The 17,947-nt window shown below is 45.6% G+C and overlaps 1 protein-coding gene across 4 annotated transcripts in view; it reads right to left on the reverse strand.

Annotated features, from left to right (window-relative positions):
- Positions 1–17,947, reverse strand: part of Insc (INSC spindle orientation adaptor protein) — a 312,207-nt gene that overhangs the window by 221,827 nt on the left and 72,433 nt on the right. For all 4 annotated transcript variants that reach the window (XM_058576933.1, XM_058576934.1, XM_046438204.2 and 1 more), the window contains exons 6-7: positions 17,263–17,376; positions 9,512–9,637 (exon numbers count right to left, since the gene is read on the reverse strand). In XM_058576933.1, the coding sequence (XP_058432916.1) occupies positions 9,512–9,637; positions 17,263–17,376 (240 nt within the window). The remainder of the gene's footprint in view (positions 1–9,511; positions 9,638–17,262; positions 17,377–17,947) is intronic.

Raw genomic sequence — 17,947 nt, forward strand, 5'->3', positions numbered from 1 at the left:
GGCTCATCATATATCACTGGTGCCACTCTGCTGTTTCTTAGTTTTGTTTGGGGGGCATTTTGCTTTGGTTTTGTTTAGAGTTTAGGGATAGGCAGAGGAGTTGGTTGCTGACATGTACCAAACAGAATCATGTAAATGAAGTGAAAACTCAGTCATAAGGGAGGCAACAACCTAGAGATCCCCACATTTTCTCCTTCACTTCTCTGTTCACTCAGACACCTAAAGGCTCTAAAACAGCACAAAACAAGTGGAAATTGCAAAGCAATTGGGATCCTGCTGATGAGTCCAAGAAGGATGAATCAGTTCATCTAGGGGAGACTCAGAAGGAAAATTCAGTGATATTCAGAGAGGGGAAAAAGGGTCATGCCCAAGGAAGCAAAAACAGGTGAAAGGCCAAAGGACAGGGCAAAACATTTGGTGGAATAAATGAGCTCATGGGTCAGAGGCAGAAATGGAATTGTGCAGTGTGAACCAGATAGGAACGACTTTCAGGATAAAGTCTATGACAAAGCAAGGGGTTAAAGGCTCCCTTTATAAAATGAGGAACTTGTTTTATGGAGATGGCTGCAGGGCTGGTATTCAACAGAAAGCTACAGAAGCTAAGCAGGCCCTCTGGAGGATAATACCATCCTCCCTCAAAACATGTTCCCGAATGCGCCACTCCTGCTGTTTCAAACAAGAGTCCTCTGTTAAAAGCTAAGTGCTAAAGTGGACAAATACAAATAGTAACATGTAATAGAGGTTGTAGCAATGGATGGAATGGCTTATATAACTAGCTTGGTGGGCAAGTCAACAAGGCAGAGAGAGAAAGATGGATAGGCACAGAAAGCTAAGTTATTTAGATGGAGAGAAATCGTGACTTGACTCATTTAAGAATGAGTATAAATAGAAAATAATTTCCTGTGAAGCAGATGATTTTCCTTGAAGTGGATTTTCAAAGAGATGCTCTGAAGACATTTGGAGGCGGGTTTCCCTTTGGGTTAGGGCTTTTAGGCATATGCTGATAGGAGATCCCAAGTTTTCAGCAAAGCACTGCAGTGCCCAGGTGGGCAATTCAATTCAATTCAATTCAATCCAAACTGATTCTAGACCATTGGTCCTCAGATGATTAGAAACATCTGGAAAAGTTTTAAAATTACTAATATTCAGGCTTTATCATGAGAAATTTGAATTTAATTGGTCTGTGGTAGAATCTTGGCATCATTATTTTTAAAAACTCTGTATGTAAGTCTAATGGACATCTTGTGTTAAACAACGGTGTTCTAGAGGTACCTGTGGTGCAAAGAAGTTGCAAAGCCTTGAACGTGGAAAGAGCCTGGCTACTCGATGACTTGGCAAAATGAGCAAGTTTGTCACCTTCTCAGAGTCTCAATTTTCAATTTTAAAATGATAATGATAAAATACCCAATAAAGAAATAGTGAATGAAATATTGACAGTATTGTCCCTGAAATTAGTAACAAAACAAAGAAATCCTATTTAACACCATACTAGCCAATGCAATCACACAAGAAAATTAAATAACAAGGACTAATGATGGGAAAAGAAGATGCAAAACTGCTATTCTTTACAGATGGCCTGATTGTGTGCATGGAAATTCCTAAATAATATAGACACTATTAAAATTTATAAGTGAATTTAGCATGATCAATGGATACAATACCAAAATTGTATTTTCTACAGATTAGCAACAAAATTAGAAAACTTTAAAAATACCATTACATTATCATTTAAATCATAGCTAGGAATAAATATTTTTTTAAAAAATATGAACACTGAAAACTCAAAAGATTGTGGAGAGAAATTAAAGATAGTCTATGTTAAGTAGAGATATATACTATGCTCATTGATTATGAAAGAAGATTGCTTAAATATCAATTATCCAAAAATTTATCTAGAAATTTGAAGAAATCCTAATCAAAATCTCAGCAGGTGTTTTTGTGGACACTGACAAACTGATCATAAAAAGTATATCGAAATGCAAAGAACTTAAGAATTCACAATATAATCTTAAAGAAGAACAAATTGGGGGGATTATTATGTGACCAAATATCAAAGTGTATTAGACTAAAGGGACTCAGTGCCATATTGGCACAAGAATGGACATAAAATACTGATGGAACAGAAACATAAAGTCCAGAAACAGATTCAGCATTTGTCACCACTTTACTTGCAACATAGGCAACACTTCAATTTAGTGGTGAAGGGGTCGTCTTTTCAATGAATGGTTCAACTGGGCACCCATATGGAAGAAACTGAATGTTGAACACTACTTTTAAAATTAATTTGAAGGGAATCATAAGCCAAAATGTGAAAGGCAAAACATTATAAGTTTCCTTGAATGAAATATAGGAGAATAACTTTAAGATTTTAGATAAAATGATGATTTCTTAAATAGATACAACTGGCACTAACTACAAAAGGAAAGACCAATAAATGGACTTTAAGAAAATTAAGAATTTCTATTTATCAAAAGATAGAATTAAGAGAATGCAAAAGCAAACTACAGACTGATGACTGGCAATATATTTTCTTACAGGATCAATTCTCTCTCTCTACACACACACACACACACACCCACCTACACTCTACACCTAAATGTATATATGACATATATATGATGAGAGATTTGTATGTCTATTCTTGATTTATAAATCAATAAGAAAAGACGAACTACCCAATGTTTTTCATGAGCCAAATTCTCATGATATTTCACAAAAGAAGAGAACCAAATGGACTATCAAGAATATGAAAATGTGTTCAAAATCATTACTCATCAGGAAATTAAAACCATAATGAGTGACCACCCATGGCGGTCACAGGCAGGGGATTGCATACCCAACTATCACAAATTCACAAACAACTTGATTAATAGAAACGCTCCTTTGGAAATTGTATGTTTACTGTCTGTGCATGTCATTCTATCTCCCCTTCCTCACTCCCTCTATAATTTCTTCCTCTTTCTTACAACCCTTCCCTCACTCCGTCTCTCTTTGTCTCTGTAGACTACCTGGGTGCTCACCACTTGCTGCCAGGGGCAGCAGATGCTGGTTCCTGATCCATGATTTAAGGCCTGGCTGCTATCCCTCTGGGCTGTCAGTGCCAGGCTGTTTCCAGGTAAGGGGTCCTCCCTACTCAAATTTTGCCCCAAACCTTTACCTATAGTCACTCTCTCAATCTCCTATTGTCCCTCCAGGCCCCAGAAACCTCTTTCCCCTGCTCCTCTCTAAATTAATACTTGCCCCACTCTAGAACCCAATGCTGATGGTCAAAAGTGCCACCTCTGCACCTTTTCGGGTCCTCTGAGTGACTCTCACTTGTGGACCTGTGGACACAGCTTCCCTTCTCCCCAGCCATAGCATCATGTTTATATCTGACTTTATTTATTTTATTTTCTCACCAGATTATTTGGGGTCCAGCTAGGAAACAAACAGTGACTAACTTAAGCCAGCAGCTTCTCATCCCACCACACACACACACACACACACACACATACACACACCCTCTCAAATGTAGGACTCCATTATGAATTCATAGGGATAGAAAGGTACTCAGCTCTCTTCTAATGACTCCTGGAAGAAGAGCACCCACACACATACTCCAACCAGAATTCCTAGTCCAGTCAGTTCAATACCCTCTAATTTTTGTTTATCACATTGCATCTTATAAAAATTACTTCATATGCCACCTAATACCTGCAGAATTTCCATTAAATGAGAAAAGTGAAATTTATAGGGATTAAGAAACTTCTTTCTGGTGTCTTAGCAAACAGCAGCAACAAACAACTGGCCTCATGGTCTCTCCACAAATTCCCAACTTGGCAGCTTCTATCCATGAGGCACTGCCAGTCTCAACTGCCTGTTCCTCCTCTCACCTGTCTCAAGCTGGCCCACAGAGGTCAACTAGACCCACCAGCCTCCTAAGTCTGCTCACAGACCTAAGAACTTGGGCTCAGGACCATAGGAGTGGCAGGGGGAGAGAGAGAGGAGATACTGGTACAAAGGGGACTTAGGCAAAATCCCACAGAATGACTTCTAAGCATTTTAGCCATTCTATTATGGTTTGGATATGGAATGTTCCCGAAAAGCTCGTGTGTTGTGCACTTGGTCCCCAATATAGCAAAATCCAGACATGGGGCTTTTGCAATGACTGAATCATGCAGGCTCTAATCTCATCAGTGAGTCAATCCATCTGATGGATTAATCATTTGAATGGACTACTGAATGGTCACAGTAGGCAGGTAGGGCATAGTTAAAGAAAGTAGGTTGTGCCCCTGGGGACTATAACTTGTCCTCCGCCCCTCCCTGCCTCTGCTTCCAAGCTACTGCAAGCTGAGCAGCTTCCCTCTACCACACCCTTCTGCCATGATGTTCTGCCACACCTCAAGCCCAGAGCAATGGAGCCAGCCAGCCACCAACTGAAACCATGAGTCAACATCAATCTTTCCTCATCTAAGTTGTTCTTGTTTGGCATTTTGGTCACAGCAACAACAAGGTGATTAACACACTGTCCTTGCTGAGGGTTCTGATAAGCTTTGAATTCCCCATGCTCCCACCTTATACAGGGACCTAGCCAGCAGAGGCCCTGCCAGGCTGTTTTGAATGATGTCAGATATTCTGCATTCTAGCTTCAGCCCTGTAGCCAGTAAAGGGAATGACGTGGGTATGCATGCACATGTGCACACAGGTACACAAGTGTACACACATGCACACACACACCAAGCCTCCATACTCTAATTTACAAAGAGTTTTTATCCAGTCATGCACTGAACAAGATTCACCTGTGTGTGAAAGCCACTTCCCTAATGGGCTGAAGTGGTAGGCACTGTAGTGCCTCTTGGTGGAGGAGGCCAGACAGCTCTGGGCCAGGCAGCATGGGACTCCGGGAGTGGCACACACACAGTGTGGGCACCAAGAAGGAAGGAGAGCAGATGGAAAGAATCTTGCAGCTAGATCTGACATTGATGTCAACAACTGGAGGTGAAACACTCCTGTTGGGCCACCTCAGCTGAGGCAGAGGTTCCAAGCAAAGAAGCCCCTTTAGTGAAGATATCTGGAGGGAGGGGGAAAAAATTCACATTTGGAGGTTTGACTCACTTCTATCCCTACCTGGAAAGCAGGACTCATCACTCTGATTTTGCCTGTGATGAAACAGGGCTCAGGGGTGCTTCAGGGGTTCAAGGCCAAGGTGAAGTGGGATGTCAAACCCACATCTGTTTTCCAAAGAGGCAATGAGCTGAAGCTTGCAGAGCTGCCAGACTGAGGTGGGGTGGAGGGGTTTAGTTTAGATGGACAGTACTAAACGCCTCCACCCCTAACTTTTAATTTTTTCCCCAGTGGGGACAGGGACCTAAAATGGTTTCTCCTTCAAGCAAGCACAGGGCTGACTCTCTGGGGAAGACTGAAAGTTTGGGACAGGTTAGATTTCAAGATTGTCTACACCCTGCTCCTGGAGGAGTCTGGCTTTCCAGAAAGACACCCCTATTGCCTTTAATTTTAAAATCCTTTCTCCCCTTTCCACTCCCTCCACACGCGAGCTCTCCTCAGACCCGGACAGCTGATCCTGGCACACAGCCCATCAGCCTCAGCAGCTCCAGAAGGCAGCCCCAAGCAGCCTGATCACACTGCCACTGATGTTCTTGTCCACCAGGGGCCGCTGTTGCACAGCACATGCAGTCCACCAAACCCCCGAGGCTGGAGCCTGCTCTTGCAAACTGACTTGCTCTTAGGCACCAAGACTGCCTGGCAGTTCCATCCCATTACCGCTTAGACCTGTTACATAGGGTGCAGTGCCTAGCCATCTGGGCCTTGCTTCAGTCTGAACAGTACTAAAGCTCATGATCTCAGGGGTGCTTGTGAAGAGAGGAGAGGGGAGGCAGGGCAGTGTGCCTGACACTGTTCCTAACTCACATTCTGGCCTCCTTAAACCCCTCCACCCCTAACTTTAAGGCAAATGCACCGAGGACTTGGCATGTGGGGACTCCTCCCCTTGCAAAGCTGGGGAAGGTGATAGGTCTGGTCTCCACTCCTCTCTGCCTGCCAGCCTGAGTGGTGACACAGACAGCTGACCTGGGATCCTGGGACGCTCTGCACAAGCCTGGCCTATTCCAAGAGCAGTAGAAGGCCAGTCGAGGTAGGCATGAGGGCTGAAGGCAGCTTGTAAGCCTAGGTAGGTTGAACCCCAAAGAGTTGTGAAGAAGCATGTAGGACCTCTGTCGAAAGCAGCCTGTCTCCCTCTCTAGGAGCTACTCCTAGAAGAAAAAGGACTGGCTGCAAGTCAGATCAAACTAAGACTCCTTACCCAGCATTCATGGCCCAGCTCTCCCCCACTCAGCCTCACTTTAGTATTAGAGCTCATTCTAACAAGATAAAGTCTCTGCCTTGCACTGGGGTCTGCAGGCCTTGGTCAATGACCCCTTTTGGCTAAGAGGAGGACACCTATAAATGGAAGCAAAAAAGTAAGTTCTCAACCCAGACTCTTGCCTCCTGGTGCCTAACTTTTCTAGCCTCAACTTGCTCTTCTATAAAGTGGGGTGGAGGTGATTTTTCTTACAGATTGACTGTGAGAATCCAACAGGCAAAGGATGGGAAAACTAAAGTTTGGTGCAAAAAAAATGAACTATTTCTTTCCATCTGCAGCTATAGGGGGAGCAGACAATGCAGAGAGACTGTTTTAAAGAGCAGCCTGAGCTGCAGGGCCTCCCAACCCCCTCCATCCTGTTAGAATGTCTGGTTTTCTGTCTCCAAGTCCAGATCTTTCTGTCTAGTGTCTCATCCAGCCCAGAGAGTCTGGGATGAGGAAGCTGCACAAAGACAGACAGTAATTTTTCCAGCCCTCACTCAACCCTGGGGATTTTCCTGGATTTGAAATTGAGCCTTCCTCCCCTCCCCTGCTCATCTTTTATTTCTCTATCGATTTTCATTAAACTCTCCCCTTGGCTCCAGAACAGGGTGAACTAATTCCTTATTTGAAAAAATAAATAAAACAAAGGGAAGGGATGCTCTTCTGAAAGTGAGATTGTCTCTGGTCTAAGACTGGAAGAAGAAATTACCAGAACTGTCCCAGGCAGGCTGCTCTTTAAAGACCTGGCCAATTCTCTAGCTGTGGAGTCCCTCTTCTTTAAGGGGTGGGGGACACTTCAAGCCAAGTGTCCTACCCTCATATACCCAGTCTTCACCTGGATTGCAGTTCCCAGTCCATGTCTGGTCCCCAGTTCCCTCCAGTCCCAGGGCCCTGATCTTCCCTTTAACCACAGCTGGACCTCTACCAAGGTTACTGCAAAATCCCCAGCATTCAGGCTGTTTGGGGGGGCAATGTAGAGTTTTCCCCAGACCACCTTGAAAAGGCCAGGGAGAAGGAAAGGAAAGCAGACACAGGCAGAGTGTTTCCCCCATCTAGGCACCAGCCTGGAAACCCACTATATTGTCACTCTGCGTCACCATAGCAGCCCACAAGGGAGGTGTCATCCACACTGTACAGAAGAGGAAACCAAGGTTCACAGAGAAGTGGCTTGCAACCCTAGGCCAATTTCAGCCTCTCCCACAACCCTGCAGTCATTCCTCTTGGTGATGCCAGTGTACCTGGCCAGTTCCAGTCCTCCAGAAAGCCTGCCATGACCAGTCCACCTCAACAGAGTTAGGTCCATGGGCCCCCATTAGACAGTATGGCTCAGGGTCCTCACTACCTCCTTGGCCCTCATCTTCTTCCTCTAGTCTCCTCCCAAGTATGGTTCAGGAACACTGCCTCCTCTTCCGGGATCCCCCAATTCACTGAGCAGGCTGCTCTTTAAAGACCTGGCCAGTTCTCCAGCTGTGGAGTCCCTCTTCTTTGGGGAGAATGGTTTCCTCTGCTCTCCTGGAAGCTGCTTGGGAGCCCCTCCTTGGTCTTTCTGGACCCAGCTCCACAACTGCCTCCTTGGTGCTGCCTGCAGAAACAACCCAGCAGGGGTGGGGCCTCCCTCCTGTGGTCTCTTGTGGTCATGGGACAGTCCTCCACTGCCTACTGCTCAGCTCCCCTTGCCTGGCCAACAGGGTCTGCTTCGCTCTCCTCCCTATACCAGCTGGAAGTGGTGAGGTTGGGACTTAGGTCAGGAGCAGCAAGGCCATCTGGGTTAAGGTGCAGGGACTTTGCTGCTCTCGTGTATCCATTAAATCAGCAGAGCAGTGAGGTAGACAGGAGTGGTCAGGCAGGCAAGGCCCAAATTCTGGTTCTAGCATTCAGAATGTGACTTCAGGCAAGTCACATAAACTATCTGAGACTTCCTTGCCCTGTCTTTTAGATGTTAATGATGCTCACCTCACAAGGTTCTGGTTTTAATGGAGGGCATAATTGGCCAGACTAATCCAGCACAGTCAGCCTTCAGTGTCTGACACTTCTTTAGCCCACTAGGCCTGACAACCACCCAGGCCAGCCATGGCCTGTGATAGGGACACTAAAATATTCTGCTTTTTGAGCAGCATGAGAAAAAAAAAAAAAAGCCTCTAGCCATTCCAGCTACAAAGGTTTTCAGCTCTTTCCTGAATTGAAAACTTTCTGCTGCACAATCTAGGAGTCCAAACCAAAGAGACAAGCTGGAGGTAGGGTGGGCATTGTCTGGGCAGGAAGGACCAGCTGGCAGGACACAGATGCAAAAGAAGAGGGTCATTTTGCTCACCCCATCCCCATTTACACCAACTCCCAGGAACAGATGGAGAGCTCATACTCCAATCTTGCAGGCACCCAACTGTCCTGGGACACACCACTCCTTCCCACTTCTCCGCCATAAGAATATTCAGCATCTTTGGCATCTTTCCTTGAAACTTGGTTGAGAAATTCCCAAACATCAGCCCAGCCTCTTTATCTCTATAACCTAGATTCGCTGGGGGCCCAACTGCAGGCTGAGACCCTCTCAGGTGTGAGGAAGCAGCAGCCTCAGCCCCAGCAACGGAGTAGATGTAGAGAATGGCCAGAATGTCATGTCTCCCCAGGTTGGGCTTGAGTGGGGCCCTGGGGCCTGTCAGAACACCACATTGCTTCTCCAACTTCACCCTTCCCTGTGACATATTGACCCAGTCACTGCTTGGACCTGGGTTTCCGATTCCCCACTCAGGCCCTCTAGTCCTCAGTGGGGCAGAATTGCCTGGGTACCCAGTGATCCACTGCTCTTGACCCTCTGTCCACCAAGGACCTGGCTCCCCTTCCCTTGGCTGCAATGGATGGACCAACCACTCCCCGTACTGGCTTGCCTGCCCACTGCTGTATTCTATCCATCAGGCTTTTCAGTCAGTGATCTCCCCACCTAGGAAGTGCTAAGTGTCCCTTTGGACCCTGCCATTCTTGATCAGTTTCATTAGTCCCTCTCCCCTTCACCTCCACATTGAGACCCACAGTCAACACCCCTAGCAACCTCCGCTGTGTGCCATCTGGAAGAAAACAGGATAAAGGTGACTTGGTCCATAAAGAGACCCAGATGGCCACTATGAGGCTTGGCCCCACCCCCACCTGGCTTATGCCACCTCAGATAGCCACCCTTACCTTCTCCAGCTGATGGACACCCTCTTCCACACAGCAGATGGAGGCCAGTGTGCGGAGCGCCTGCGGGTACAAGCACCGGAAATTGTCCTGTCGGCAGACCTTGAAGAGTGCTACAACCCCACCCTCCTGCCAAGAAAAAAGAAAATGTCACATGACACATCACCATGGACCTTCCCTGGTACTGACTCAAGAATAACTGGAATCCCTCACTCAGTTGATCAGCTTTGGGGTCACCCCCCACCACCACCACACATACACATAAGCACAGAGAAATGCGGACTCCTAATGGTCCAAGTTGGAGGTGAGATCACCCTGATGCTTCTGGGATTTGGGGGCCAGAGACCCAGAAGAACATTTTACTGGGGCCAGGATTGACATCATTCAACATAGGTCCCAGACGCCTGGCCACACCCTCTCAGCAGCCTCCAGTGGAGCAGGCCTGGAATCATCAAAAACATGTCCTAGAAACAGACCAGAGGCAGGTGGAGGGAACGGAAGACTAGAAGTCTAGTGCTAGTTCTCACTCTGCCAGCAATCCCCAGGCTCCTCCTCAACAACTCTGACTGCTCTGGCAGGCAGGCAAGATGAAGTTTATTTATACCTTTATACCATACCATAATTTATTCCCACTCTGTGATGGGGAAAAAAAATCCTGAAGTGCACATGGGTAAGATAATCCACCCTACATCCACACCACACTGCTAGGCAGGAATCTGGGAGAGGGAGTGCCTCCTCCAGGTGCCCTGCAACTGGTCATGTTTATTCTATACTAACCACTGAAGCCCACCTTGGCCTGGTATAACAGATCACACGGGGGACTCGCAATACCCAGCAAACCAAAGGCAAGCCCACCTTGTGCCTCCAGAGCACATGAGGCTGGATTCCCTGCCTCTGGCTTTGATTCCTTCCCTCCCTCTCCCTCTTCCCTGGGGGCTGGAAGGGTGCCTGGAGGTGGCAGCACTAACACAGCATCAACCACTCCCCTGAAGCCTTGGGACGCTGGCCCTTAACCTCATCACTCCCAAGTCTAAGCCCTTTGCAGCTGCTCCCAAAACTGAACAAAATGTCACAGAAAGAAGGTAAGTTCACCAAAATACCATCTCCCATCAGAATTTTAAGAACTCTGACCACCAAAAATTATAGTGAGCACCTACTATGTGCCAAGCTCTATCCTGTGCTGACCGAGGGTGCAGCAGCGAATGATTGGAAGGACAGCAAACTAACCACTGGCAGAGGAAGCCGTGACCACTGCAGCCCAGTACAGCTGCACCAAGACAACCCAGGCCCAGACCCTTTTCTCCCTCCACTCCAAAAACATAGGCTTATGCGCTCTTTTGGCTCTAAGAGTTCTGCTGCTGATCACGGCAGGGGTTAGGGTAAACACACCTAACTATGGAGAAGTGGATAACTTCTGACATTTTATAATCAACTAAGATTGACCACAAACTTTTATAACTCTACTTCCCTCTGGGGCTGTTGGATTGGTGGGAAAGGGGCCTGCCTTACTGCTGGTAAATTTATTCATATATTTGAAAACACAAAGACATTGTATTTTCAGTGTCAGACACTGTGCTGAGCCCTGAGCAGGACTGCCTCAGGCCCTGTCCATCCTGAACTCATAGTCCGGCAGGGATGGCAGGAAATTCTAAAAGCAGATTCAAAGCTGGGTAAAGGTACAACGAAAGAGGGTGGGGGCGCAGGGTTAAGAGCATGCAGAGCAGGAGGCTCTCACTACCTGGGAGGAGTTTGTAGAAGGGGTAAGAGAAAACCATTCCGATTTTATATGCACATCACTTCCATAATAAAAATTTGTCTAGCATGAGACAAGAAGCCTATGCCTCCAATTCCTTGTCCTATAATCCTTTAACCTTACCTTCACACTTGCTCACAGGACATCTGATAAGGGTTCTCTATAAAGACCTTACTCAGAATCAAGGAACAATCAAGTTACCCTTTAAAGTGAGAAGAAAAGAAACAGGACTCCTAAGCTCTCCTTAGCCAGCCCTGCTGGCCACTAAAAGCCTCCCTCCAGATTAAATATATGCTCATACATATGGAGATATGTTTATTTATGTATTTATGTTTGATCATCTCAGTTAAACAAATATCATTTCAATAAATAGATGACAGATGTTGCCATCTGGAGCAGACAATGAAGAAACGATGCCAAAGAGCAGGAGGAAGAATGCCAGGATAGATGTGGCAGCCCCCATTTGGCTCAGGAAGCATTGAAACCAGCACAGGTCTGCCTGCTCCCCTGCACACATTTGCACTGGATCCTCATTACATTCTTTCCCAAAGCCTGTGACAAAGGTCCTTATTTGTGTTTTTAGCTACTGGGAGAGGAAAGAGAAAATTTTGGATCCAGTCTAAGGAGATTCTGGTCCAAATCCTGGCTCTGCTGCTGCTTAGCACTGACTAAAAATGAGTCATAACAGCTACATGACTAAGCAATAGGGGTAGCAGTGAAGCCACTGTGTGCAGAAGGGCCTGGCCCCATGTTTTAGACCGAGGTAGGAGGGTCAGGTTAGACAGAAGGCTTCCTGGCTAGATGGTTGCCTCATGGCCTCATGGAAGATGTATCAAGAGTTGGGACACGTGGAAGGCCAGGGGAGGAAGGGGCCACAGGAGCTGAGGTGAATTATCTCATGGACCACACTGACCACACTGGAGCCCCCATTCAGAATAGGAGCATGGCACTCACCCAGGAGCAAGACTGGGAATTGCCTGAGCTAACAGAACACACTGTTGGCTGGAGCTTGTTTAATTTTATAGAAAGCTCTGGGCTCCGAGCCGAGCTCTATAACAGAATGAATTATTCAGACAAGCTTGGGATGAGCTGTCCTAAAGCTGGCAGAGGCCACTTATGGGGTGTGGAGGCTGGTGGTAGCAGGAATAAGAGAAGAGCTGGGGATAATTTTAATGAAGCACAGGGGAGTTTTCATGCTCAGCTCTGGGGAAGGGATGGAGTTGGCCACCATTATCTCAGGGAAGCTTGGGCATCGTCCTTGGTCTTCAGAGTATCCAGAGATTGAGAGGACAGATTTCAGATGGGCTGCCCAAGTTCCCTCCTGAAGGCAGCTTAAGTAGATTAATGACCCAAAAAGAGACTACAGCAGACCCCAAAAGAGGAAGGTCACTGGGAGAAACTGCTCACATGTGTCACAAAGTTGGTCACATTTACTGAGCATCTGAGGGGAGAGCGCTAGGCAGGTGTGCCAGGGACTCCCAGTTCCTGCCTCACTGTCAGGACTAGACACCCTCACCCAGTGACTCTGCTGGAGGAACTAGTCTCAGCATCTTTTAGGCTAGAAATAAAGTAGGTATCATGCACCTTCTCTCTGCTCTTAACCCTTTGTCTATGGGATCCCAAAGACCAGAGACACAAGAAGGTCGAGATAATGATTTGGAGTGAGCATACGCAGTTAAAATCCCATCTCTGCATTAATGTGTGTGACCTAAGTTATTTACATTTTTTTAACCCCTGAATATCTGTTTCCTTGCCTTAAAGATGGGAAATAAATTCTAACACATCAAAAGATTGTTGGAGTATCAGATGAGATAATAAGTGGGTTGAGTAAGTAGTGAAGGACATGGGAGGTCTGTGGGAAGAGGACAAACGGATAAAAGAGTGAGAGGGAAGGAAAGGAGGAGGGAAAAGTGGAGGACCTGCTGCTGAGTGGGATTCGGAACACAACCAAGAGCACAGCCTATAATGCTAAACAGCCGGGTTCCAATTCTGTCACTTACCAACCAAATGGCCTTCTCATTGTCTCAGCTCCCCCACCTGTACCATGGGGTGGATGCTGTCTACCACAAAGGATGAGCAGGAGGTTTATTTTTTATTATTTAAAAAAAATACATGAGAGCAAAATGCATTACAATTCTTATTACACATATACAGCACAATTTTTCATATCTCTGGTCATGTATAAAGTGTTTTTGACACCAATTCGTGTCTTTATACATGTACTTTGAATAATGATGTCCATCACATTCCACCATCCTTGCTAATCCTCTGCCCCCTCCTTTTCCCTCCCACCCCTCTGCCCTACCTAGAGTTCATCAATTCCTCCCATTCTCTCCCTCCCTGCCCCACTATGAATCAGCCTCCTTATATCAGAGGAAAAATTCAGCATTTATTTTTTTGGGGAATGGCTAACTTCACTTAGCAGTATCTTCTCCAACACCATCCATTTATCTGCAAATGCCATGATTTTATTCTCTTTTATTGCTGAGTAAAATTCTATTGTGTATATATGCCACACTTTTTTTATCTGTTCATCCACAGAAGGGCATCTAGGTTGGCTCCACAGTTTAGCTCTTGTGAATTGTGCTAGCAGGAGGTTTAAATAAGTTATTTTGTATAAAGCACTTAGAACATCACAGTAAGTGCTGTTTATAGAGCACTTTTTTTAAAAGCACACTTTAATGGGTTTTTTTTTTTTCTCTACTACCATAGCTGTCATCACCACCATCATCATCACGGCTGACCATCTACAGCCATAGAAATCTCAGTTCTCTTACTCCTCTTCCCGATTCCTGTCTTCACTGTCATCAGCTTTGCACCTGGAGTGGGTCAGCCGATCTTGGATTTCTGCACCAGGAGCAGAGAAAGAAGAGCTACTGATTCAGACAGACTGATCTGTTGTAGCAAAGGCTTCACCTGGAAAGGGAAGGACTCCAGATTTTAGCCAATTAAGCTGGTGGGGGAAAAAAAAAGCATTGACTCCAGAGCTGGACAAATCTGGTTTCAAATGTCAGCTGGACAAGGTATTCAACTACTGAGAGTCCTGGAGTCCTCATCTGTACGTCAGGGCCACCATACCATCTCAGAGGGGTAACTGTGCAGAAAGTGCCAGTACGGAACCTGGCACATAGGAAGCAACCAACATATAGGAATTCTGATTGTTATTCTGGTTAATGCTCAATAAGATTCGTGTATTCTCTTGGGTAGGCTCCAGTGAGGTGTGGCCCACATAACAATCAAAGGATCACTATGAATCTTTAAAACTACTGGTTATGGCTCATGAGAGTTCAGGGATGGTGTTGAGAACACGGGGGATATTTGAGTAGCTAAGGAGTGGGTGGAATAGGTAAGGAGCCTCTAGACAGAAATAGAGGAGTGATGACTAAATGTGGAAAACAGTTCACCAAAGCCTTCTGTTTAAAAATGGATTAGGGTAAAATTAAAATTGCTTCATTACTTTGGTAATGAAATACCAGGGAAGTCGGAGAGCATGGCAGATTCAGGAGGTCTCAAAGTATCAAAGAGTTCAGCCTCTTCAGGTTGACATTGCCAACCTCCTCCAGTGAGCTAATGGTAGAACTGGGAGAAGAGGAGACTCTGGTCCCTACCCAGACCTTTCTCCCCTGCTTTCTACCACTGGGAATTTTTGGAATCAGTCTTTAGCCAGAGGAGAGTCCTGGTCCTCAGAGGAGACTAGGCTTAGGCACAAATGCATGTCCTCTCTCTGCTTTCCTGAAAGAGGAACACAAATGAAGGCAGGCAGTAGGAGCCCTCAATGTCAACCAGCAGGTGGAGTATCCAGGCCCTGGAGCAGAACACCCAGAGCTTCAGAGCCTATGCCAAGTAGAGTCTCCTTCCCAGGAAATTCTAAGTCCTCTTCTCAAAACAAAACACCTCCGGCCCCATTCTGCCATTGAGAATAAGTCTCACCCCTTCTAGGCTTCAGCTCCACTCCTGCAACCCAAACTCAGCTGCCATTTGTCATTCATTTGGAATAATGGAAAATGATTGTTCCAAAAGAAGTTCAGCTCACTTCTATTTGAACCTAATCATCAGAGATCGGTTGCAACGGCTCTCTGGTCCCCCACAGCACCACAACAGATCTCTGAAGACTGAACCCTCTCAACCAAGATGAATGGTGGAAAAACAGGATATTTGAAGGTGGAAGGGCCAATGCTACCTTCTCCAATCCCCTTTGCCCCAGACCCCAATACCACCATAAGCTTTGTGGGTCACATCTTAACTAAATACCTCCCAAAGAGAGTAGCGACCTCAACCCAAGAGGCAGGGAACCTGGAAAGCTAAATATCTGCCCCGGGCCTTACTCCAGACAAATCAATTCAGAAATTATTTAAAGCTCCCTCATGATTCTAGTGGGCATCTGGGGTTGAGACTTTTGGCCCTAAAATTGGAAGAGCCAAAGACTGAACCACGAGTCACCACTATGGGCTTTGGACCATGAATTTTGAACTAAAGACACCTGGTTTATAATTCTGACTCCACTCTTTTGTGGTGCTGGGGATTGGACCCAGGGTCTTGTGCATGCGAGGGAAGCACTCTATCAACTGAGCTATTTCCCCAGCCCCCTGACTCTACTCTTTATCAGCTGTGTGACCCTGGACAAGTCCCTCAGATCATGATCTCAATTATAGATGGGAACATATGGAAACTGTCCACTTCACAGGATGGTTTTGTTTCCAAAGAAATAAGGTTTACAAGCCATTAAGTAGAGTGCACAGCAACACTCAAATGTTAGCTACTGCTATTATGTATAATTCACTTCTCTGCTGACCAGCATTGGCAAGTGTTTACCCTGGTTATTCTAAGTGTCTTTAAAGGCTGAGAGCAGTGAATCTGAGTATCTGATCATGCTTCAGAATCACCTGCAATGCTTGAAAATGTAGATTCCCAAGTCTTAGCCCAGGTTCTCAGTAAATCTTGGGCGGAGGGAGAGTAAAAGTATTTGTGTTTTCCACAAATGCTCTAAAGGATTGTGATGCCTCGGAATCATCCAAATAGAGCATCTTCCTGGGACTGGTGTCATAAGTCTATTGAAAGACACAACTTGATTCCAATTAGATCCCTCATTCTATATCCATTGGTGATATTATTTCACAAGTGAAAAAGAAGAACAAACAGACCTTACTTTGATCCTAGAGCTATCAAATTGCCTACATTGGGCTCTAAGGTTTTAGAGGCCATAATCAAGAGCAAATTAACCACAAAGTCAATTAATTAGGGCCCCTATTGTAATCTATGAAGCCAGTGTCCTTTTTTATTTCATCTTTCCCTCATGTAATACTGAAGTAGCTGTAAGGCATTTTGGGGAATCCAGCAAGGAGCTGAGTAAAGGGATTTTGGGGATGGGACCCTTGAGAACACATGCCTCTGAATTTGAGGTGAAGGTCATGTTTATAGATATGTTCCCCTCCTATTTCTCCCAATAACACTACTAATAATTATTATGGGGTACAGGTTGTTATGATAACAAGATTAAGAGATGTAAATAGGGCTTAACTCTATAGACAACAATATAAAAAACTTTCCTTTGAACTAGTTTGAGATACTACATTTCTTATATCCATGATGCCAGGAAGCCACATAAAGCCAATCTATCTTCTAAAATGCTACATGCCAGATGGTCTTTGTATTAGTACATCACCATGTAGACACCAGGGACACCACAGTTTCAAGAAGGAAAATCAATGAGTGGAGATAGGGAAAGAAGTTGACCCTGCACAAATAAAATAATGGAGGTTCTGGGGATACCATTTTTTTTTTTTGTCTCAAGTTGAAAATGAAATCACAGGGACTATCCACCTATTAAAGTGAAACACCAAGGGCCAGTTAGGAGAGGCAACTCTCCCAAGGTCACATAGCAAACTAATTCCCAACCAAGATGGACCTCTTGAGCCAGTTGTTTCCACCCATTCACTGAACAAGGGAGCTTCCTCTCACTTTCCCGAGGCTTGCCATTCTGGTCCCTGACTACAAAGTTCACCTTGGCTATGATGCGGCACAAAGGAGCCCCCTCCTGGGTCAGGCTGAACAGGTTGCCTGTGGTAGACTCTGTGGTGTAGATATTGTCCGAGGCATCAATTTTTCTCACCAATGCCTAGGAAGAGAGAGAGAAGTAAGCTGGTTACTCACACCCATGTGCCTTCCCCTCATCTTCCTTAATGGATTACCAGTGGCCCATGCTCCCAATAGCCATTTTGGAACCTATAATCCTGCCCCATCCACTACCGCACTCCGGGGTCACCAAGGATATGATTTGGGGAAAGACATGGGTGAGGGTGACAGCTGAGCTCTATATCAGAGATATGAATCACTTCAAAGTCTTGGGAATGAGCAACAAATTTACCCCATCAGAAAATCAGCTCTCAATATCGATAAGCTCAGCAAATACCATTTTGTTGTGCTACTGGCTTCCGGTGAAAACAGAAACCATCGGTTAAGTAAACAAGTTGAAAACCAATGAGTTACTACAATTATGGTCAAAGAATTTGCCCATTTTGGATGGCTATTAGCCAATGGTGAACTCCAGCTGGGTGATAATTTCAATGGTTAACGCAAGAGAAGCACTCGACAGAGATTACTGCTTGGGAAACATTTTCACTGGGTGTATAAAGTAGCCAAAAAAGCTACACTGGGAATTCTGTCACCAGGTGAGTAATTCAGTAAGG

This window comes from Marmota monax, unplaced genomic scaffold, assembly GCF_021218885.2.
Source record: "Marmota monax isolate L192 unplaced genomic scaffold, Marmota_monax_Labrador192_F-V1.1 WCK01_AAM20220418_F8-fsc00061, whole genome shotgun sequence".
Classification (NCBI taxonomy): Eukaryota; Metazoa; Chordata; class Mammalia; order Rodentia; family Sciuridae; genus Marmota; species Marmota monax.